This window comes from Falco peregrinus, chromosome 1 (assembly GCF_023634155.1).
Source record: "Falco peregrinus isolate bFalPer1 chromosome 1, bFalPer1.pri, whole genome shotgun sequence".
Classification (NCBI taxonomy): domain Eukaryota; kingdom Metazoa; phylum Chordata; class Aves; order Falconiformes; family Falconidae; genus Falco; species Falco peregrinus.
The window spans coordinates 12917016-12941165 of NC_073721.1; the positions used below are offsets into that span (position 1 = coordinate 12917016).

A 24150-nucleotide genomic window follows, 5' to 3' on the forward strand; every position below is an offset into this window, starting at 1 on the left:
GCCACAGCTCCTGCTAAGGCTGCAGATAACAAGCCCAGCCTAGAACCTGCATGAATAAAAGTTACTGACTAGGAACAAGTTACCAAAGGGCAGGACTGTCTGCAGAGCAGGAGCCTGCTCACCTCCAGGTGGGTACAGGCAGGAAACGATCTCTGGGTTTTATTTGCAAATGGAAATGGAACATGAGATTCTTGCATCTCCCCCTGCAGTAACTGCCTCTGCTTGTTTTCCAGGATAGTAAAAAACCTGGACTTTATCGCCTACAAGTTTGAGAACTATGGAAAGGAATTTATTAAGAAACAAAAGATTAGCCCAGATGCCTATATTCAAGTAGCACTTCAGCTGGCATTTTACAGGTAAGGTTAATTCAAATCACAGGAACAAGGCAGCACAAAAGGAGCCTCACAATTTGTTTTTTTATGCAAAGGGTCCTTTTTTCCTCGGCACCCAAACAAATGCCTCCTGCATGGAAGTGAGGGATCTTGCATAATGACTGTAGGTCAGACAAGATAGGAATTCCCACTTGGCTCTAAGACAGAATACTCCTTTTCCTCACTCCATTTCCCTCTCCTTGCTCTACCTTCCCATCCCCACATCCCCCTTCCACCACACACCATTCCCAGGCAGTGCCCTCCCTACAGCTGTCCCTGCACTCAGCACAGAGAAGAGGGTGACAGGATGTGGCAGGGAGTGGTAGACAACCCTGCCACCCACAGCAGCAGAAGCAGCTAGGGAATTCAAGTCCCTGGAGCAGAATGCACTCCCTTGCCACTGCAGGTAGGTTGTGAGGAACCGTGGCAGTAACGCATAGCTCAACACATACGCATCCCTTGCACTGCAGGGCAAAAAGCGTTGACAGGGAAAAATACTCCAGCAGCATATCAGATCAGAGTTCCTACACAGGATAGCAACTACTGCTGCTTCCTTCTTCACAGGCACCCCAAAACTGATAATACCCTCCAATTTCCATGGTGTTATCAAAGTTAAAAGCTCCTTTTTACGTTGTCAGAACAGCTGATGCTCCAGGCTAGAGATCAGTTGCATGGTTTCCTGCAGAACAGCCTATTTCATAAACAATTCTTTATTGTGTCAAATTAAATCCTGAAGTGGTCTTTACCTAGTCAAAACCAGAGATGCCTATCACATTTTGCATACTCCATTAAGTGCTGTTAAACGTCCATTTGCGTATTCCATTAACCAAATTCCAATAATGACCTGGTCCAAGATTTTGATCTGGATCCCAACCATGATATAAATCCCATGTATGCAGCAAAAACCTTAGGGGACAGTTATGTTCCGAGACTCCTGCTTCAACTGGAAGGCACAGTAGGTGTCTTGAAGTGAGGAACAGGAGCTATATACCTGGACCCAAATTGAACAATAGTCTTCACACTGTTCTGTTTGCTTTTCATTCCAGCTCCACCTCAAATAGCACCCTTTTCCCTTTTTAGTTTTCTATTTTTCTTACACAGTGCATTTTTTCTTGTTTTAAATAAAGTATATTTCAAGGCCATAAGTAAATGATTAATTACACAATTATTTTATGATGCAGTACAAATAAAACATTCCTTGAGATCTTTCAGTAAATTTTAGTTTTACTAGCCTTGTTTTTACACAGCAAGTCATTTTTTATGGGCAATGCATAACTAAAACGTATACAGCTGTATGCAGCTCCTCATATTAGAAAGGAGTGACCATCCATCTTTTTTAAGCTTCTTATAGAATTCTATCAACATTAAGATGAATACTATGCAAAAAATAAAATCGTGGCTGTAACAATAAAATATACCAAGCCTATATTTCTTTTAGTCTTTATGACTCCTTGAAAATAATTATTCTTCGTTTTTCTTAATTCATTCTCTCAGATGCCATAGGAGACTGGTCCCTACCTACGAAAGTGCTTCCATACGCCGATTTGATGAGGGCAGAGTTGACAATATTAGGTCTGCTACCGCAGAAGCATTCGCTTTTGTGAAAGCAATGACTGATGACAAGACAGCTCTATCGGTATGTTGCCCTGGTTCCCCCTCTGCCTTCTTTGGCAAAACACTAAGCAAATAATACTTTTATGATCCCCAACCTCTCATTTTTAACTGTTAACTGAGAACATGAAGTCATAGGGTGGGGTAACAGGATTTTGCTTTTTGTGCAGACCATCCATTAAGCTAAATATAAATATTTCCTTATTTTTATTTAAGCACCAAAAGGTGCCTAAAAAGGTGTCAGAGGTGCCTAAGCATGACATTACAAGAAACAAAACATCTGATTTTAGACTTAGTACTGTCTCGGGAATGGTCTATCACCATATCCAAATTCAGCTCCCTGGCGAGATCTAGGCTGAACATGCAAAGTTCAGGATCATTATACTGCCACACCAGGGGAATTGCCTCACAGGTCCCCTGCAGTAAAGAGCTCTGCTGCAGACTGCTATGTGTGAAGTGATATAATTCACATGCTTTGCTTTCTGGATAAAGTGGATATGTTCTGGCTGAGCTTTTTGGGTTTAAAGGTATGTTTCTACCAAATAGAGTTAGCTTTAAAGGATCCTCAAGGGGGCTGAACCTTCATGATGAAAAAACTTCATCACACTAATAAAACAACTCTCCAAACTGTCCTGACATCATCCTGCAAAAAGAAAAATGTAATTGCCTTTCTTTGAGGCACACCATCTGTTTGCCAGAAGCATGAGTACTGTACACAGTAGATGAGGATGCAAAGAGGTACAGGTGAGAGAGCCGAGACCATAGCTGCACAAACAGCTTTGCGCACTGTCCCGCCCGCCATCCCTGGAGAGGCTCCCTCAGCATCTCTCTGTGTGCTGCTTCTACCCACTGCACTTCACTGCTGTACAGGGAATTTCCAGGTGGCTGTTCAGATGCAAAACACTGCCATAATATAGATTATTTTGCACAATAAGCCCACTCCAGTGGAAGCAGACCACGTGGCTGCTCTACAGAATCTAGCATAGCGTGGCTAGAAGTATTGCTGGGCTGGATTAAGTGTAAATTAATGAAATATTGTAAATCAAGCTTTAATGTCCCAGAGGATAAGGAAAATTTGCCCAGAGAAGTGCTCTGTTCCTTCACTGCTTCTTCAGTCTCCTTAAGGTTACCATGACCAGAACTTAGCTCATGATGAACAAGACTCAAATAATTTCTATGTTAAAACGATAACTCACAGGAAACCTGAAGTAATTCCCTAGACTGAGTGGGTAATCCAAGGCAGATTATGACCATACTATTGCACATAGTGACTACCATACAGTAGACAAGAAGAGGATGTTATTTGCTATCAGTGTCCTGTCTGACAACATGGTTCTTAATCATATTTCACTAGAAGCTGATGTTATATGTGCACACATTCCCCTCCACACTTGGGTGCCCAGGATACCCCCAGCCCCAACACACATTGCTGCAGGCTGACTATACGCCTAGGAGGAGCCAACCTAGCACATTATTTTGCCAGATCCTTCTTGTTCCCTCCAACTATCTCTTCCTACCTTCCTTATTCCAACACTTACTGACTTCTGCAGCTCTCCCAAAGCTTCAGAATTTCTCACCATTTTAAACCACCGAAATCTGAGATTGTACCCACCTTTCACTGCATCCTAAACTGTACGGCTTCACACAGGCAAGCAGAAGAATGCCATGCGTGTCTACAGTGAGCTCAGTCTCATCTCCCTAATCTTTATATCGCATGCCTTGGCAGTACTGAAGAGGGAGAATAATGGTTTCGTTCCCCCTGAAAAACCTGCAATCATAATGCAAACCAATACACTGACAGTTTTCCTGGCTTCTTGTCCACTGAGAGATGCAAAGGACATTTAAACTGATCTGTGAATGTTCTTTCCCACAAACTTTTAGAAATCTTTGTTTTGATGTGAACATCTTTATCTTTCAGTTCAAAACAATACGTATTATCATCACAGTATCATTAGAAACAAAATTCACTTAATACAGCCCTGTTCCAAGGTGATTTCTTTAGACCTACAGATTACCTCTGTATGTGAAGGGGTTAATTTTATTTTTTTGGACAAAGAGATGCATCACTTGGTTTAAGTAGCCTTGAACTCCCCGAAATATTGTTTGTTAATAGCCATTAATCCAAACTAAATTAAAAACAATTTTCTATCTGATGCTAATAAAAATGATCTTCAAATGATAACTTGAACAGTCACCAAAGATTGATCAAGTCGGATTGATTCTCTAGGAGGAGAAATATCTCATGCATTTGACACTTGCTGTAAAAGAAGTAGCAACTGACACTGCAGAGATTGCTTGAATAGCTGTAAATTAATCAGATTTAAAGACTGCATTTGGTAATTTAATCTGTATAAGGGAACTAAGGCCTAGCTCTAGCCCTATGAAAAAATAACAGACTCTGTACTTTGAAGGTCCCTGATGGTGGCCTTGAATGGCTTCTAAAATTAATTCTTTGTTCAAAAGATCATTCATCGTCCATAGGAGCTGAAGGTTCCCGTTTATCTGGAGACCCAGTCATTTCTGGCTGTTTCAGGGTCTCCAAAAGTTGTAGCATTGGACTTGATGTACAGCAGGGCAGTACTTCTTAGGAGCGTTCCCGCAATATAAAAAGGCTGTCATTTGACAGGAGTCAAAATTTACTGGCTTGTTATCTGAAATGTGAGGAATCTGTGCAGGGTAGAGCAGCCTTGGAAAATTCTAGATGCCCTTTCACACCAGGGAGTAATTTTTTGACTGGCTAGTAAAATATCAGTAATGGCTGTCATTAATACCACTGTCATTGTCTAGATACACCATTGTGGAAAAAATATACTGCCTAGCTGTTCTGAAAACACTGAATTACACTAGGCAATTATTTTCCCTACTTCAAATGGAGCAATTCCATTAGTAGTAATCTACTTCACCAAAATCCACGGAAGGAATCCACAAAAGGAACTGCAAGTCCTTCCTTGACTTTAAACAAACTACCACCAATAAACCTGTTCAACCCCTGCACAACCAGGCACCGTTGCTGATTAGGACATTGAATCCCTATGACTTTTCATTTATAAATAATACTTACACCTGAATCAGGAGCAAAGGACATTTGAGTACGCTCGCTCTTTGGCTGCTGGTTAATTGATGGAAGATGCTATTTCTTTGAGAATTTATTCAATAACAGATATATTTCCATTCCCCCACCAGGATTCTGAGAAGATGCAGAGATTTAAGGATGCAATTGCAGCTCAAACTAATTACACTATTCTGGTAAGTGGAACACTGCTTTGTCTGAATAAGGACTAGTTAGTTTGTTCTAGAAAATTATGAAGATACAATCATTAACTATTTATGCAACAGAAAATGTAGGCATCTTTGAAGAGAAAAGTACGTGCCATGTCACACTTCTGAAAATTTCTAATGACCCAAACACCCTCCAAATAGCCATATTCAACTAACATCACCTTAAAAGAATAATTCCTGGAAAGCAAGATAACAAAATTCTGCATTAGACATCAGTGGCAAGACCATCATTCTTGGGCATTAGCTCTTTTATATAGAACTGTCATGGAACATGACACTCTGTATTCAACATATTCATGCGGAATGTGCTTCTACAAAACATTTATGATTTGTATCTGTGTCTTACTTAGGAGTCACAGCCACAAATTAGGATTCCACTAAGTCTGGTGTTGTACAAATTAACAATTAAAAAATGGCCTCCATCTTAAAGAGTTTGCAATCAAAATATAATAAAGGTACTTTTAAATTAAATATTGAAAGGCTTGCAATGGAAAACAGTAGCCTGATGAAATAAGCCTTTATCCTGGGTACTCTGTGATCAACATGAAATGTTAGCCATGAGGGTAGCCAAGAAAAGTGGCAGTGGGGATATTCTAATGGGGTACGGCAAGTGGACAGCTGAAAGCCTCATCAGGATGAGAAGTAAGCAAGCATTACAAGCAACCAACTCAACTGCTGTGTAACATGCATGAGAAAAAAATCCAACTGCAAAATCCAGATCCCCCAAGTTTACAGGTATTTAGACCGATAAACTATGATGTTACAGATAAGCTCAAGACAGCTGTTAACACATCAGGAATTCCACACACACAGAGCACCCCTAAAAATAATAATTTATGCATTTTCTTAGGCTTCTCTTCCCTAGCAGAGAGAGGTCCCTATCTGGGACCTGATCCTCAGACTGGCTGGTATTTTGGAAAGTGTACTCTGGTATTCCAAAGTGCCATTTCTAATCAAGGTCATAACAATGAGGGAATGATTCCAGTAAGTTCTCTTTTAAAGACCTGCACATCTAACAAAAGGAAGAGATGCACACACACACACACACCACCCCCCCAGTGAAGAAATCAGTTTAGCATGAAAAGCAACTCATTTTCTGTTGATTAAAAATTAGATAATTCAGTCTAATTAATGCTCTACATCCCACTTGTGCCAAGACAGGCACAGACTTAAACTACAAACAACTTAGTCTAACCACTTATGAAACTAATAAACGTTAACCAGCTATGTTAAGTGAATCTGCTACCTACGGTTTTGTCTCAGACCATTGCCTAACAAACCCACACTGTTGCTCACTGTTTAAATATTCAAGAAATCGTTCACTTCCAGAGGTGGTTTCAAAGGTATACTCAGAGCACTGGAGAGGTGAAGTGTTGCTTTCAGGCAGGATTATTCCCAAGACTGTGAAACAAAGAAGCAGGTGAAAAAAAAAACCAAAACAGGTTTGTGTTTCAAGCTTTGTGCTGGGAGCCTGCATCTTAGAGGCTGAGGCTCTGTGTCACCTGTAAAGCAGAGCTGAGTCTTACTTCAGGGCAATTGCCTCACCTGAACCACCTCAGCATAACCCCACCACCAACACAACATAGTGTAGGCCTACTACATCACAACCAATGGAATTTCTGTACAACATCTGTTCAAAATAAAAAGAAAAAAATTTCATAAAATTCTCCCTCCAAGTCATTTCAGTTCCTGAAACTCATAAAATTCAACCTCGCGTGTAGGTCATGGAAAAATACTAAAATTGAGACCGGAAAATTAACTTATCTTTAAATTTAAAAAGTTTTCCAGGTATTTCTATTCACCAAGTACCCCCCTTCTTTCTCAGAATAGCACAATGTAGTTGCTGTGCCTGTAAACTATGGTCAAGACTTACATTGTCTGACTAAATAGTGTGTAACAGGCTGAAATGTAATTGCTCCTAAGAAAAACGAAAAAATCTAGTTCATAAAACAAAAAGCAATTTAATGATTTTATTTCCCCTTGTTAGGGCTTACTAGTAGCATTGCTATCTTAAGTGCGGAGCTCTAAAATTCAATTTAGCACAGTTTTTTCCTATGTGTTGACTCACAGTTTATTTCGTTAGGCTGTCTCGGCCTCTCTTCAGACATGACATTGATCTATGTTGCAAAAATGTCAATTCTAACAACCTTATAAATCTTGTGTGATAGCAAAATATTTCCTTTTATTATCAAGTCAGTTTCCCTCTATGGGAAAAACAACGTAAACATGCCCTGATGTATGCTACTTTTTTGCAAGCTTCCTTTCTCCATCTGGGCTGATGAGCAAATAGCCCCCCTACCAATGAGTGCCTACTCCTTAATAAGACAAACAAGATTATGCACTCCCAAAACCCTGCTTCAAGCATTATTAGCGGGTTAAAATTATTTTCCTCTTAAGAGGAAAAGCAAACTTGTGCTTTTTTTTTTTTTCCATTTGCCCCTTAAGAGGAAAACCAAGTTTGTACTTGTTTTTAAATCCTGCCTTCTCTCAGGTTGCTTCTTTCCCTTGTTACAAGGGGCCTGTGCCACAGGGTTATCGGTTCTACTCCCAGTGTAGTACCACGTCCCTTGTTCAGCATTCTCTTCCTCCATGGCTTCAGCCTGTTACAAGGGGTAAGCTACAGCTCAGTCCTCATAATCAATGCTCCCACCAAGAAGAATAAACCTAGACTGAAGGGTTTTAAATGCATATTTTAATCTGATGCAATTCCTGCCTGACTGGAACAAATTTTGATTGGGTTTTGTAAAGAAACAAAAGTCTGTAACTATCCTGGTCTGCCCATCTCCGACAACTGACTTTTGATCCTGTTAGCTATCTTCCATCACATTTGCTATCAGGGCAAAGACCTTAAAGCCAATGCATTCCTTAAGCCTACAGCATTAGGTAGCTGGATAGAGCTGAAACACCCAAGCATATCTAGCTCGTGGTAGAAAGACTTACTGCAGGCTCAGCAATAATTCTTGTAAGCTGGCTAGCTGGCCACCAGCATGGCCCTACTAAAGTTCAGTCACTGCACATGCTGCCGATCACCTCCCCAGGTGATCAGGAGAGGAGACTGGGGACACTCAGGAGCAGGGTTTGGGGGCAAGCATAGCTGGTTCTGTGCTGGAGATGATGGTGAGCAGAGACACGGGCAAGTAGGATGGCAATTAGACTGCTGCTCTAGGTCTCTTGCTTGTCAGGCACATTATTCTCATTAGTTAAGCCCTCTTTAATTTGATTCTAGCTTCATGGCACCTGGGCTACAGTACCATCCTTACTTACCAAATTTAGTGTTTTCAATTGCCCCATCAGGGCGAGGGCTAAAGTGATGGTTGCCCCTGAGATAATCCAGCACAGGGCAGGGGGAAGTGGCATATTTGGGCAGTGAATTAAATCAAGAAGGCATCTGTGTCCACAACCGCAATCTTCTTAAGTGGTGGGGTATGCTAGTAGATCTGTGATAGATCACTGGCAATTCTATCTGTTATTCTGTGATCACTGTTACATCTGTTGGAGACATCTACCAGATCTTTGGATATGAGTTCTGTGGAATAGCACATGCTTTACCTGCCAGAGAGACCCAGGCAGCAAGGCAATGAAAGATAAATTTGTTACAATTCAGATCTGTCTTGCTATCTTGAAATACAATCCAAGTGACACACGGGAAATTCCAAAACAAGTTAAAGATTTCTAAGTGTCCCATGTGCTCCCTTCAGTGGCTTTGGAAGCCCAGCCCATGATACTTAGCTCTGAGAGATGCCGGATAACATCAGCACATGGTACATCTCAAGACCAGCTCCTTCCTAACTTTTACATCTTCAGAGCACCATATGAATTTCTAGTTACTGATCATCCAAGTACGTACTCAGAGTAATATCTGAACATTACCAGCATTACATCATCCAAACCAAGTTCATCAACTCTGACCAGAAAACAAGGCAGTTACAGCTAAGAAAATGTCTCCATACTCAATTAAACGCTGGTATCTTATCATGTCGTACACAGGCTATTACTGGAATGGCAATAGACAATCATCTGCTGGGGCTCAGAGAGGTGGCACGGGAACACTTCAAGGAACTGCCGGAGTTATTTACAGATGAGACATATTTGACAAGTAATCGATTCATCCTTTCAACCAGCCAGGTGAGTTTCTCCTGTTCACTGGTCTTGCTAAGCAAAGGCTAATTCATTTGTGTTCTGCCAGACTTTGTAGCTCACAGTTAAAAAAAACAAACCACCAAAACCAAAAAACCAAAACAAACTACAACAAAAATCTGTTACCATCAAGAACCATCAAGAAGTCTGCAAAATTCTCCAGATTTTTAATCTAGTTTTCGTTCATCCCACAAAATCAGAACCGTAAATACTGAAGTTATCACTTCCCTTGCAACATCCCAAACCCCTTCCCAGAAATTCTGGAAATGCACACAAACAAGCTTAGTACAATTCGCATGAGGGCTCAGTGTTTCCTCACTTCCCAAACTATGTATCTTCCCATTCCCTTTCTTCTCATCCTTCCCCTAAGGTGACAGCTCTAGTGTGAATTCTTTACTCCAGTGACAGTACAGCCACAAGCCAGACAGGCTGCCACTCTGAGAAACAAAAGCCAAGAGCCACGAGGAAATTTTACTCTTAAAAGTAGCTGTGTCTGAAATCTTCAAGAGCCTTCAGTTACTCAGTGTAAGACTGCAGCCTGCGCAGGCATGCATCCTGGATTTACAGACATTTACGGATTTTAGTTATTTGCAACCATACTAAGATACTCTAAGAGTCAACACTTCTTCCATTTAATGTTGTGAATAAGGAAACATCTTTATAGCATACAGCCTAAAAATTAAATGTTTCATTGCATGTAGTAGCAGTCCTAATGAAAGAAGAAATCTTTGTAGGAATTAATTTACTGAAACACTAACCCAACTGCACAGATTGGAACTATGCAACAAAAGAGACTTATAATATCATGCTACAGCATAAAACCTTAATAAGTAATTTGATCTTGTCATAATGTTTGTAGGCTTTCAGACATGAGTGAATGTAACCAACATACTACTACATAAATTCTGGAAGAAACTATCCATGAGCAAAGAGTGCTTCTGAATAGCTTTATGGCCTTCGGCTGTTGCACGGCAAATTTATCTGACAATTCTATGGCTCTATTAGCAGGACTAATGGCTTGTTCTAGACCATTAAAAAGCCAAATGTCATTTGTGAAGGCCCATGTACACAGAGTCTGAAACATATAGATTTCTAACACGTCTTTTGTTTTCTGCAGGAGAAAGTGTTTCACTCCTGCATTATGCCATGATTAAACTCACATGTCATAGACATATAGCACCTAGATGCATTAAAATATTTTTATACAACAACACAATTATAAATGGTGGTTAGAAATGGACAATACTACTTTCTCTAATTGATTACAGTCTTCCCATTACAAGTTTAATATAACCTTAAGATAACCTTAAGACATTTAAAACCTTAGAGAAGTTTTATGTATCATAACTTTATGTATCAGAATTACATACATCCTTAAAAATAACCCATCTTTCAGCAACACAGCTTATAGCTGTTAAAGATCTAGATAAAGTGAGAAAACTTATGCATTATATCCACTTCAAATGATACCAGTTTCCAAACAATAGCAAACAAACAGAGCAACCGAATTCAGTATTGAGATCAGCTTTTACCTTCAAAGTGTCAGCTCCAGGTCTGGACTTCTGAAGGAAATGATATTTTGCAAGGGGGGTTCACCACATTTTCAGCATTTGTAGCATTTGCTTATCTTTTTCCTCATTCCTAACCAACCGATTTCAGGTGCCCTCATTAACCAGAGATCACTCCTTACCTTCTCCCTGCAACCAGGTTCCAACTACTACGGAAATGTTCTGCTGCTATGGGCCTGTGGTGCCCAACGGTTATGGGGCATGTTATAACCCTCAGCCAGAGCATATATTATTCTGCATCTCAAGCTTTAAAGACTGTAAAGAAACCTCTTCAGATGCGTTTGCAAAAGCTGTGGAAGAAAGTCTCCTAGAAATGAGTGATCTGTGCAGTAGATGCAATCCTACTATGGCAAAGCCACTTGCTAAACAAGAAGCAACCACACAGCTGCAGAGTGACCACAAACTCTAAGAGGCTGTGGGAGTTGTTTTCCTGAACCCACCTTATGGAAGAAACAATAATATAGTTGTTCAAAGGCAAGATAGTACTAGTAATATATTAGTGTAGAACCAAAATGTCATTGTTTTACATTGTAGCTGACATTTAAAACCCTGTACATACTAAACTACCATTTCTTGCTTGAGAGTCAGCAAAAAAAGGTTTGGTCTCAAATGGCTGAAATGAAGGAAGAAGTATATTTCTAACCATAATTAACTTATGCCTTTTTATCACCTAAAAAATTGAGTAAGTTTGTCTATGACATAAATTAAATACTAAGGCACACCAATTAATTAACACCCCCTGCAAGTAGCACTAAAGTATTCGCATCTATTCCTGCAAGACTTGCATGTTAAAAAAATTCAAAATATTCCCCTACTGGGAATGTTGAGAGTGACATTGTAAATAATAGGCTGATGCCATTAAATCTTGAAAATTTGAATGTAGAGTATTTAATACCACCATGCTATTTACTACATAAGGAAAACAGATTATTTTTAAGTGGCCACTGTGTATTTTCACCAACAGGGTTTAGGAAGATTACACTAGTGTTTGCGTGTTCCCCCAGTTCAAAAATGCTGCAGAAATAATTTAGCCTTTATTCTGGTTTGCACTTGCCTCAAGCACAGTCCTGTTCTGAAAGTGGCATATTGGAGATAAGATCCATCACAGAGAACTGGGAGAATTTTGTCCGTAATGAATTGACTTAATTATTTCTTTCTATCAGTGTGCAAAATCCAGTCTGACAGAGAGGCAAAGCACAAAGCATAAGTGCAATTCAGTCCTGCTTAAGACCTTTTCTGTTTGCACAGGAACGAATTTAGTCGCTGTGGTTAGCAGGAGAGTATATGCAACCACACAAAATTAAAGAGCAATAAATAAGTAGAAAGAAGAGGCAAACTTGCAATATAAGGAAGTCTCCAAGCTAGAGCTATAAATACCAGTTTAAGAGTACTGGTACTCATATCAGCTTTGCATCATCCCACTTGGGAGGATTTATATTTTATATTTTTAAATTGTAGATGTAGGGTTCATATTCTGCAATACGCAGTAAATTCAGTCAGGAAAATACTAGAGTATCTGGTAACTTCCATATTCTGTGAGTGTTACCCTGAGGGTTTTCTCATTATCTCTTTTCTTTCATTCCTTACAAATCCTTCCAAGGACTGATATTTTCAGTTACTTCCTCTTAAGCTGAAATATGTTGTCTTGCTTAGGAGTGTTCAGTCACCGTTGTTAGAATACAGCTTACTGACTAAAGACACTTAGCTACTAGCTCCAGTGCAGAACCTTTGCTAGACAAGCTGGAGCACACTCGGAGGCCTGGCCAGGGACTGCTTACTTGCCTGTGGAGAAGCAGAGACATCTTTTCTTCCTTTGTAGGCTGAACAATCACATGCGTAAGCACTCTCAAGCCTAAAAGCAGAACAGATTTATTACAATAAACTCAAAGCGCAGAACTCTAGATACAGATTCAGTAGATTATATGTGTCCATGTTTATTTTACTGCCTCTTTGGAGGGGCGTACATGCAATTAAGCAGTCTGCTGGACAAAGACTACCCACAACCCCATCTATGAAAGCACAGTGGGCCTGATGATCAATTGGAGCAAGTCAGTTGTGTTGGAGCAAATCAGCTGTGATGATTTACAGTGATTGAGAGTGCATTCACTTAAAAACGTATGTGTTTCATTACTCCATGAGCTGTGGCTCAAACCAAAGGTGAAATCTATTTTTAGATGTTATAAATAATATTATGGCATTAAAACTGCCCCAAAGTTAAAATGTAAAAAAAATTTTAAAAAAAACCAACACCAAAAAAACAAAACAACCCCCCCCCCCCCCCCCAAGAAAACTGTTAGTCAAGCCAGACATTCACTTAATGGATATACTGTTCAAAATACGATTTTAAATAATTCCTATACTATAATTATGAAAATTACTTTGAAACATTCCCAGTACTTTTGCTTTGTTCTCATGTCCCTAAAAATGCATTCTACATTTTTAACATAAACATAGCAGTGTTTTGCGTCATAGAATTGTATGTTTAAAAGTTATAATCATATTTTAAGTGTATAAAAATGCCGTGAATGGTTATTTAATTATTTATTAATTTGCTTCTAACAAAATGTACAATTTTATTTTGTATTCCTAGTTCCATAGTTACTGATGCTTATTTGTAAATATTACCCATGTTTTCATTTTACTTTTTTTTTGGCTGGAATTTTAACAGTAGCTTAGACACTGTACTCAATACACAATCACTGAGAATTCAGGCAGAAACTACAGCCACACCTGAAATTTTATACCAATTTATCATTAAGAGCCCCTTGTCTACAGCTGCTGTGACAGGTGTTTCAGATTCTGCAATACTGGCAAATACTAACACCATATTTTTACTTGAAGAAGAAAACCATGACCACCCATACTTCCTATTGATTTAGCTAACCATTCCATACTTGTATCTTAGATACTCACTGCTCTGAGTTTAGCATTCAGCCTGAATACCTAAAACTAGCAGCTTCAGTGAAGCCAGTCCCTCCAGGGGAAGGCATTTGCATACATCCTTAACCTCAGCCACTGCCCCTGCTAAAAGTGGGATCTGCCAAGTGCCTGGCCCTGTTTGAGAAACTGCAGGCTCGGTTCAGGCATGTTTAAATTGGAGGGTCCTGATTAAATTACAGATAGATAAAATTCAGGGCACAGGGCATTACAAATGTCTCCGTTTGCAAGCATAAGGGACTGTGCTGCTCCTCAATCAACCCCTACACCCACACATCAGGGTCCCATGCTGCAGCTGCACCTATTTAAGGATTTCAGGAAACGGGCAGTTTTCTTAGGTTCTTATTTAAAATTATTTGCATTATACAAATGAAGTTCTCTTCTAAGGTTTAAAAATACACAGTCTATGCACACGCACTTACGGAAATTGAATGTGAAGCCTTTAAAACATTTCCAACCAGAAAACTATGGAATAGACAGTTTGTTATAAAGAGGGAGAAAATCTTGATTGACAAATTAAGTGTAATTACATGGATGTAACAAGTGGCAATGACTTAACAAGACCTCTTGGTGAGACCCGGGACATACAAACCCCCTGCAAGAGAATTTTGAGGCGGTAATTGTTTCGCTCTGCCCGTAGGTGTACATCGTGTGCGCACTGCACTGGGATGCAGAAATTAAAAAGGCAATTTTTCTCAACTTCTATGCTCAATGTGTACAAAAGTGAAAGAAACTTGACTTCTTTCTATCTATAGTGATATATAGATAGGCATATATACATCATGGCAAGCCGTGGCGGTGGGAGGGCGCGGGAGGCCGGCCTTGCTCCCCACAGCGCCCTGTGGCAGCGCAGCCCAAAGCCTCCTGTATGCATTGCAGAGGACATAAAAATATTTTAGCGATACTTTTATTTTTATAAAATAGTATAGATTTATGATAAATGTAAAGGTGTGTTTATAGCACGTCAGGTTTCTGTTGTGTTTTGCGCTCGACTAATATATATTTATCTGTCTATATTAACATATATGACCCGAGGTGTGTATGCCGGCAACATGCATTCAGCTTATGGAAAGATGGAGCTTTGCACCGCAAATAAAAAATCCCTGAGGAAAGACGTTGCCGCCTTTTTGTGCCAGGCGCCGCCGGCCCCGCCAGCCGCCGCGGGGCAGCCCCAGGGCGCTGCCCGCGGCCCCTCAGGGGAAGGGGGGGAGGGGCGGCCGCGCTAACGGCCCCGGGGCGGCCCGGCCCTCGCAGCCACCGGCGCGGCGGGAAGCGGGCCCCGGCTGGGGGAGCTGCCGGGGGGCAGGCGGGGCGGCCGGGCCCGGCGGGCTCCTCCGGGCGTTTGGCAGCGGTCACGCCGCGCTGAGGGGCTCGCAGGCCGCCGAGGGAGGCTCTGTGTGACTGGGGAAAGAGCTGGCCCTGAAACGTGCCTCGGGAAGGCAAACTGGCCCGTGATGTTCGCTAAAACCAGCTCGTAGTACCCTGCGCGTATCTTTCCCAATTACACACACCTCGCTAAAAAAGCGCAGTCCGAAACAAACTCCTCAAGCTGAAAACGCTCAGGTTCAAACCTAGCGATAAAGCCAAGTACTTGGGAGTGCAGAGTAACTCCCGCTGCCCACAGCCCAGCTGTAGCTCCCAGCAGCTCGCTGAGGGCAGGTGGCGGGTTGCCGGGCCACGGGGCGGGGAGCGGGGCTGGCCCCGGTGGGTGCAGGGCTGGCCCCGGGGGGGGGAGCGGGGGTTAGCCCCGGGGGGTGCAGGGCTGGCCCCGGGGGGGGGAGCGGGGTTAGCCCCGGGGGGTGCAGGGCTGGCCCCGGGGGGGGGGAGCGGGGTTAGCCCCGGAGGGTGCAGGGCTGGCCCCGGGGGGGGGGGAGCGGGGTTAGCCCCGGGGGGTGCAGGGCTGGCCCCGGGGGGGGGGAGCGGGGTTAGCCCCGGAGGGTGCAGGGCTGGCCCCAGTGGGTGCAGGGCTGGCCCCGGGGGGGGGAGCGGGGCTGGCCCCGGGGGGTGCAGGGCTGGCCCCGGTGGGTGCAGGGCTGGCCCCGGGGGGGGGAGCGGGGCTGGCCCCGGGGGGTGAGCGGGGTTGGCCCCGGCGGGGGTGCAGGGCTGGCCCCGGGGGGTGCAGGGCTGACCTCCTTGCGCCTGGCTGCAGGCCCCGCTGGGCAGGGGTGCTTCAGCCTCTTGGCCAGCCACCTAGAGCAGCCAAAGTGCACTACCACTGCCTAAAGCTGGGGTGACATCGCCCGCGAAAGAAGGTGTAGCTATATTTTCCCGATTCATCGTGAATTAAGGATTACTGTTGGCTATTTTGTGTTTGTTAGGGAATGAGCAACTGTTTTTCTCTGTTCTAATGCTTTCCGACTACAAGAGGATACATAACAAAAACTTCTACCTAGAAAAATTAATGTAAGATTGCAAGATAAATCACGCGCATGTGATCTGAAGTATTCAGATAAGTAAAATGTGTGATTATAAAGGCTTTAGATCACATGCATGCACCTAAAAAAAAAAAAAAAAAAGATAAACTCGGTATCACTGTTGGGCTGACACAAAGAGCAGGAGTTAATGCAATATATAGCTACCAGCACCTCATCCACATCCTCTTACTGGGGTTGCAATGTATTGCAGATCATTGCAATGTACCTGACAGGGACTGGGCGAGACCAGGCCTCAGCCTCGGGAAACTAGTAAGGCTGGGTTTTTTACATTTAGAGCCAACGGTATAGAGATGCCATTTCTCTCATTCATTTTACAAATGTTAATTGTCAGACGTTGCCATTAAAGGATCCAAGAAATAGGTGGGAGCTGTCTGATGAGGATGACAGAACAGCAGCAGAAGCTGAAAACATGCTGCTTTATGAACCGGACTCTTTCCTCAGCCGTTTTCTGTAGTTTTGCAATAAGTTGAATTAAAATGCTGCAAACAGCTGTCACAGGTGGACACAGTTAGGTTAAATGTTTGAGAAACACCGACCCTTGCAAGTCATACAGCTGCAGTAGAGCTGGGACAGAGGAAGCGGTACCTCTGCCTGCCAAAATAACTGATGTGTGCTGGGCAGTAGGCTGTACTAGCCTTGACACATAGCCGATAAAAGCCTGGAAAGGTGAGACCCTGCACGTTTGGCTATACAGGGATCTGCTTCTGTCTTGTGAAACAAGTAAATAGAGTAAGATGAATTTTAAAAAAATTACATCGGGGGGGGGGGGGGGGGAGGGCAGGCACATGGAATTTCTGTATCAGCCAGTTCTCTTCCCCAGTTCTGATTAATTTACAACACTATACAATGTACTGTAATAAACCCAAAAAGCACCTAATTCATCTAAACAAATATGTGGGTCACGAGAGGATTTTGTCCCTTCTGGTTTCATTGGTTTCATTCTCAGCTTCACAAAATCACAAGTCTTTAACGTCCTGAGGAATTACTCCTTCAGTAGAAGTGAAATGAATTATGCGTGAATGAACAATTGGGTTATCAAGGTTGTTCACTTAATGTTCCAGCTGTTCTATAGCACCATCTTAACGTTTATTGGAGATTTCTTTTGAATTTAGTCCTGTTCCATGGTAGTTACAAATAAATACATTGTGTTCCTTACAGCCGCTGTGCCAGTTAATAGCAAATACAAGTACATAATGAATTTCTTGCGTTTTACCACTGGAACTAGAAATGACAGAGGGTGGAAGCTTCATTCAAAGGAGATCCATTAATGTAATAATAGTGAAGCCAGAGATTAAAGCTGATAGGATTTGTGGAGAGTTTTGTACAGCACTTAACTACATTAATACTGTTTTTTTGCTCCTGGCCCTCCTAAGTGCTAGAACTTGGATATACTCAGAGTTCACAGGAAACCAAGCAAGTACAGTGCTGGCCACTGCTGCTTTGCCCTTCTCCAGCTGTCCTGCAGGCAGATGGATATCAGCTTATTTTGGGAGAGATACCAGGCTGGAACACTGTAGAGCTGGTGGGCAACAGGGAGACTGTATTTTGCTGCAACATCAATGACCTGGATTTTCATAAGTACAGAGTTTTATTCACCGCAGTCTCTCACTGAAAGCACTTATATTTTGAAATGAGCGCTTCCTAAGGCATAAACAGTCCAGGTTCTGTCAATATCAACACATTTAAGCTCTGCACTCCTTTATATTTGAGGCAGTTTGAAGGGCACAGTCAGGAGGAGAGGGTAGTTTGGGAGTTAAGGCCATGCCTGGGAGAGCACCGTTTGGGGCCTTCCCGCATGCACCAGCACACAATCACAAGAAAACCTGCTACATTTCAGTCCACAAAGGTATCGGAGCATGCTTCTGCTTTCAAAATAGCAAACATTTTTCTTTGCTTTGGCCTTAATTTCTTCAGGATTTTTGTTTTCCCCTCCTCCCCTGCAGGAAAACATAGATAATATTATTTAAGTGCCTCATGGAGAGTAATTTTTTTATCATTTTTTGCTGCAGCTGAGACAAGGAGTTCAGGGCTTGAGTTTTCTAATCTTATGTGCAAGTGGCTTCCAGAGAAAGGCTGAAAGCCACCACTGCTCACCTCCCCATTTTTCAACAGCCTCTCTAGGGCTGGGGATGGGAGTTGTGGAGCGAAAGCAGAAAACTGACCAAGGATAATGCCATCTCTAGCACCTCAGCTTGGTTGGTTTCACCCTCCTCCAAGGCAGGCAGATAGGTTAGGAACTGGGAGGTTCCAGCTGGAAACTTCTTCCAACAAAATACTTTTTTTTTTTTGTTCCAATCCTAGACCTACGCTACACAGTGAAGTACTGGCTAATAGGCCATGCTACTATCTGTGGAACCACCTGCAATGCTGCATTCACTTTTTGACCTGTTTTAAATCCACACCAAAGCTGAATCAACCTCAGACTATACAGCTAACCAGGGTAGAGCCAAGCTGGATCCAAGTACTGTGAGAGAGAACGCAAAGGAATATAGATGCTAGGATAAGAAGTAGAAATGTAAAATAAGAATAAATTTATTTGCATATACTTTGTAAGCTGTATTTCTCCTTTAGGAGGTGATGGGAAGTTGACGCACTTAGTGAAAAGCAGTGTTAAATGCTTACTTATTTACAGGGACACATTCCCTTATACCTTGGCTTTCTGCCAGGCAATGTACTTGCATCACAAAGGTATCTAAAATGTCAGGATACAGTTGGTTCTTTACACTTCCAGGTCTCTTAATGAAGCGCTAGTAATCTTACTTGCTACACTCATGTGTCAACCAATTAAGAATATACTGCCTTTTCCAGAACCAGTCATGTTACCACTCCGAATATTATGAATTCATGTAGGATTGTGACTTGCATGTTGTTCTGATTTGGTTTTAATTAAAAGGAGGAGGAAATTCCTGGATATCTTTCATTCTTCCAACTTCTAGAAAGTTTCCTATGTCAAAGACTCATACCGATATGCCAGATCCACTCTTCTCTTGGCCACAAATGTCTCAGAAAACATTCGTACATCATTAGACACGGCTCAAAGGTACAGAGAGAAAGAAGGTGGCGTTGCCATAAGGACAGGATTAAAGCTGACTGGGTGTTACCACAACTGATATTCCAGGTGTCTCAAAAGTAATGCTGCCTTTTCCTCTTGATCTTTTTCCCCCCAATATCTAGAGTATGAAGCTTCTTTTTTGCTCCTGATTTGTCAACATATATTCTCAACCTCAACTTCATTTTAAAAACACTTCTGAGTCAGGTAAATTCAGCAGTTTGCAAACAACCCTATGCCAGAATGCTGGTACCCTGAGCAATTTTCAGTTTGGCCCATAATCAGTTGTGAAAGGAAGAAGTGGCTAGTCTTTGCATCCTAACAGAGTGGCATGAATAAAGAAATGCAACGTTTGTCAAGGCTTGGGAGCGCTAGGCAGCAAAGACAGGCTGCCCAGCATAAAAAACAAAGACAAAGAAATCCTGTCACTCGGTGTCTCCTATCAGCTGTAACCTGCAGGGAGCTGCACTTACAAATAGCCAAACTACATTTACACTGATACTGATCCAACACAAAAGTGTTGCCAAAATAACATTATGACTGTATCCAAATACAGTCCCCTTCTGATGACTTACAGGTAACGAAGGCATTAAAACAGTGTTCTTCAGTGAGCAAAAAATACTCAGAGTTGAGTGAGGCAGAAAACCGTATTGTCCCTTTAGAAGACAGAAACATTTTTTGCTTTCTGCAACTCTGATGTAACAAGATTAGAAAGTGAGAACATTCAGACTGAACCATACTGAGACGATCAATACAGTTACGCTTGGCACAGATACCAAAGGCACTTTCCGCAGTAGAGATCGACACAGACAGCAGGCTGGGGTCTCAGCATCTGCCCTGCTCTAGTTCTGCCCTGGAGAGCAGTGAGTTAGTTCACACCTCACTGTGACCCCGACCCTGTAACTACTGAGCAGTTACTGTCCTGCACCACAACCCAGCTTCAGGCTCCAGCTCCAGCGCAGCCCTCAGCATGGGGAGGGCTTTAAACCCGCCCTCACTGCATTCGTCAGCGGGACACCAACAAAGGGCTTTTTGCTCTGGCAGTAAATTGTTTATTGGCCTCTTAGGTATATGCAAATTACTTAGACTAAGTTTAAATAATGTTAGTTCTGGGCAGAATTTACTCCCAAAAGCAGAAGACTAAACTCCCCAGACCTCTTAAGCATGGAATGCTGTGCACATCAATGGAAACACTCCAGGCAGATGTACTCACCACTGTGACTACTTTATTTTTTAAAATAGATTTAGTTTTTGTTCTCTTTAGTGCCTTCTGCAACATCACTCTGAGGACATTTCTGATGTACCTCCAAACTAGAATGCCAGCAGTTTTGTAGGGAGATACTAATCCTTAATACATCAACATGTGTAGCTGGAATAAATACAAACAAGCTTCTTCAGGTCTGAAAGAGAAGCAGCAAACTTCAAGGCAAGTATGGGTTGAGAACAACTGTTCTGACTTTGCTTTAGAGTAATATTATGACCAAGTTGTGAAAGAACAGAGACAGATGAGAAAAGGTTTGTAACATGACATTGAGGTATCTTCCAGCAAGATAAAAAATTAGCTCCATCAGACATTTTGAACACAGCCGGCTAGAATGCATGAAGAGATCTCAGGCCCCGTTATTGTGGTTTTGTTACAGAAGAGAAAAATAAACACAAATTTGAAGCAGCCCTTTCAGTTTGGTACCTGTCCCGCAAACGCTATCTGCGATTAGTTGCCATGGCACTAGCAGGCAGCTGGATATTTGAAGGCACTGTAGAAGCCACTTGGACAAAGGCAGTTAATTTTTTTTATATGCGAAACAACCACTTTTTTCCTCCAAGTCTCCCTCATTTTTAAGGGGATTATCTGCTCATAGGTAATCATGGCCATTTGAAAGCTGAACCCAGCCTGCAAGTCTCTACAGCGACTTTCATCCAGACCATTGTGATAAAGTGAGATCAGGAGGAGGAAAACAGCAGCAGCAAATTATTCCAGTAGTAACACCAAGTAAATTGCTGTGCAGCTTTTATGGTTTGACTAATTGTCTCATTAAGACACATTTCTGATCACTGAAATGGATCTCAAGTATTATTAATCACTGAAAAAATTGTACCACTAAGAGCCTCTCTCCCTCCTATCCTTGGCATTATTTGCCATGGAAAACACACAAAGGCTCCCGTTGATTGGAGCCCCGCTGCTGCACAGTTGGCAGTCAAATGGTACTAATGGCACAATAACACAATATAACTAAAATAGTTTGCCTTTTGGAGTTACAATCTCTTATAATATGATTAAGCTCTGTTATGAGCGTTTCCTTATGTTTTGCAAATGGCTCCAAAAAAAAATCTGACAGTTTTTCCGGTAATTTCTTAAAAAGGGGAGGGGAAAATAAAAAAAATCATTAGCTACCAAGAAACAAATTAACAACACTTGATACATTAAGAAAAAGATGAAAACAACTGCGTCGAGCACAGGCTGCACAGCAGCATGGTTGTGTGGCACCCCATCCACTCCCCCTTGCACCTCCGAAGGCCAGGTCTGCTACACTTAATTGCAGGCACTTTATCGAAGCCCTCAGCTTTGGAGCTGGCTTGCTCTAGGCTGCCTCTGTAACTGATGGAGAGAGGTGTCTCCGCAGAGCAATTCAGATATCTCCTAAGTATAGACTGAAGGATCTCTGGGCACCTCATTTAGGTACTTTTTTGGTGTTTGGTTTCAAACACTATTAAAAGAGATGAAGCTTCTTCCTCATATGAGAGGCTGGTGTTATCCCACACACTACTGGTATGCTCCTTACATTCTCAGCCAACAGCAAGATTTTGCTTTTGGCCATCAGTCCCAGCAGTTGCACAAGCCATGCATGGCAACAAGACATTTCCCTTTACCAGAGCTGTAGGTGTTTATCTCACATATTACCATATTAAAGACAGCAGCCACTTAATTTTCAAGCAGCTTATTCTCAGAAGCCTAATGCAAAAGTGGCACAGCTATTGGTAGGAGAGATGTACACTTTCATCGTGGCCAGCCTGATCAAAAAAAAACCCTGAAAAAGCCTAGGAGCTCTTTTGTGGAGATGGAAATGGTGCCTGGAAAGGAAATCACTCCATAGAATTACTGAGGAAGAGTTGAAAAGATCTGATTTTTGCTTAGACAGGTTTTGCTCATTTTAAAGTGACTGTAGGATGGTAATCAACTTCCCATAGGTACACCTCTGATCACGTACTCGGAAAAATAAAGCAAAATACAGCTGATACCAGCACAGGTGTCAGAAAAGAGTTTAAACTTCATTAGAGCAACAAAGTTGAATTAATGTAATGGAGTTTTTTTGGATAAAAGATATCAGTGTTACTATACATAGTTAAATTTCCTTCCTGACCATTTTGCATATTGGCCATCCAGCGTCATGATACTAAACACAGTAGCACTAAGGACTTCCATGCATCATTCTTAAACATTAAGAGAAAGTCTGTGACAGATTGGCTTTGCAGCTTGTAAGACATTACTTCTCCATCACCTTTACCTGAAATGGAGATAACAGCTTTGAATCATAGAGAACTTGTGGACCCTAAAACATTTTCCAATTCTCCAGTAAAAAATTCTGTAGAACTAGCTGTATGGCACTCCACAATTAGTGCAAGGGCTTTAGTCCAGTAAATTCTTCACCACCATTCCTGTCCCTCAGCTTAAAAGAGAGGGAACAAAGGGATACTTCTGATGGTTGCTTTAACCTGTCCATATCTCTTTTGGTTATTTTAAGGCATTTTTGTTTATAACATTGAGAATGTTCCCTATCAAGGCCCACACACATTATGAGTTAAAAACAGCCCAAGAGAATATGTGCGGGATTCTTCTGCTCTGTCAAGGCACATATTTACAAGAGTCTGTATAGGCTCATTCAGGTGAGAGGCAAGATGCATTATTAATTTCAGGTGACTCCAAAATGTGGCCATTTCCTTGCTACAACTTTCAGTTTTGATCAATTTTGTAAGGCAGTTTTAAAAAGAGAGAGGGTTGTTCTGCACCCACACATAGGCAGTACTAGGGCACAGACATCGTTGCTCACATACATGCATATATGTAAATGTAACCAGGAAAGCATCCACCAAGGTTAGATGAAGCGCAGCCAGAAACATTACAAACTAGTGGCCTTTGTCATAGCCTTTGGAATTAATTCTAGGGAACAGACTACATTACAGAGATTTCTGTTTACTTCCCTTTGGGCTTTGTTACAGAGACAGGTACCACAAAGTTACAAAGTTCTGCATAAATCTATTGAGCTCATCAGCTGCGCAGTATTGTGCTCGCTATGAAAAATACAGTTTTACTGTTAAGTCTAATGAGGGGCCTGAGGTCTGTGATAAAGGTCTAAGGGGAAAAAAAAAAAGGAAGAAAAATAATAATAATAATAATAATAATAATCACTCTTCATGTAGCATGTTTCTAACTTTTAATGCACGTAAATATCAGAACAGTGATGCTGAAAAGAGGGAAAAATATTAGTTTGTTGGGTTTTTTTTCTGACAGTCGCTGCAGAAGCTATTTATGTGCAGTCATATACTGACATGCATACTCAGATATATTTTCCCAAAGCCTCTAAAGTTTTGCCTAAGCAAGAGCTTCAGAATGTGAATGTGTAAATAAATTAAAGAATGTCTGCATTATAATGAGAAGGGTGTATTGTGGTATAAATATTGCAGAGCACATTAAATAAACATGGTCACATATGACCAGGTATCTATTAAATGAGCACATCACAGGAGAAGTTAATTATCTAAGAGTG

General features: G+C 41.7%; 1 protein-coding gene across 1 annotated transcript in view; it reads left to right on the forward strand.

Moving 5' to 3' along the window:
* Positions 1-15005, forward strand: part of CHAT (choline O-acetyltransferase) — a 36233-nt gene extending 21228 nt beyond the window's left edge. Inside the window, exons 11-15 of the mRNA XM_055793834.1 lie at positions 234-356; positions 1866-2007; positions 5166-5228; positions 9249-9386; positions 11106-15005. Coding sequence (XP_055649809.1) covers positions 234-356; positions 1866-2007; positions 5166-5228; positions 9249-9386; positions 11106-11375 — 736 coding nt within the window. The 3' untranslated portion in view covers positions 11376-15005. The remainder of the gene's footprint in view (positions 1-233; positions 357-1865; positions 2008-5165; positions 5229-9248; positions 9387-11105) is intronic.
* Positions 15006-24150: the final 9145 nt, after the last annotated feature.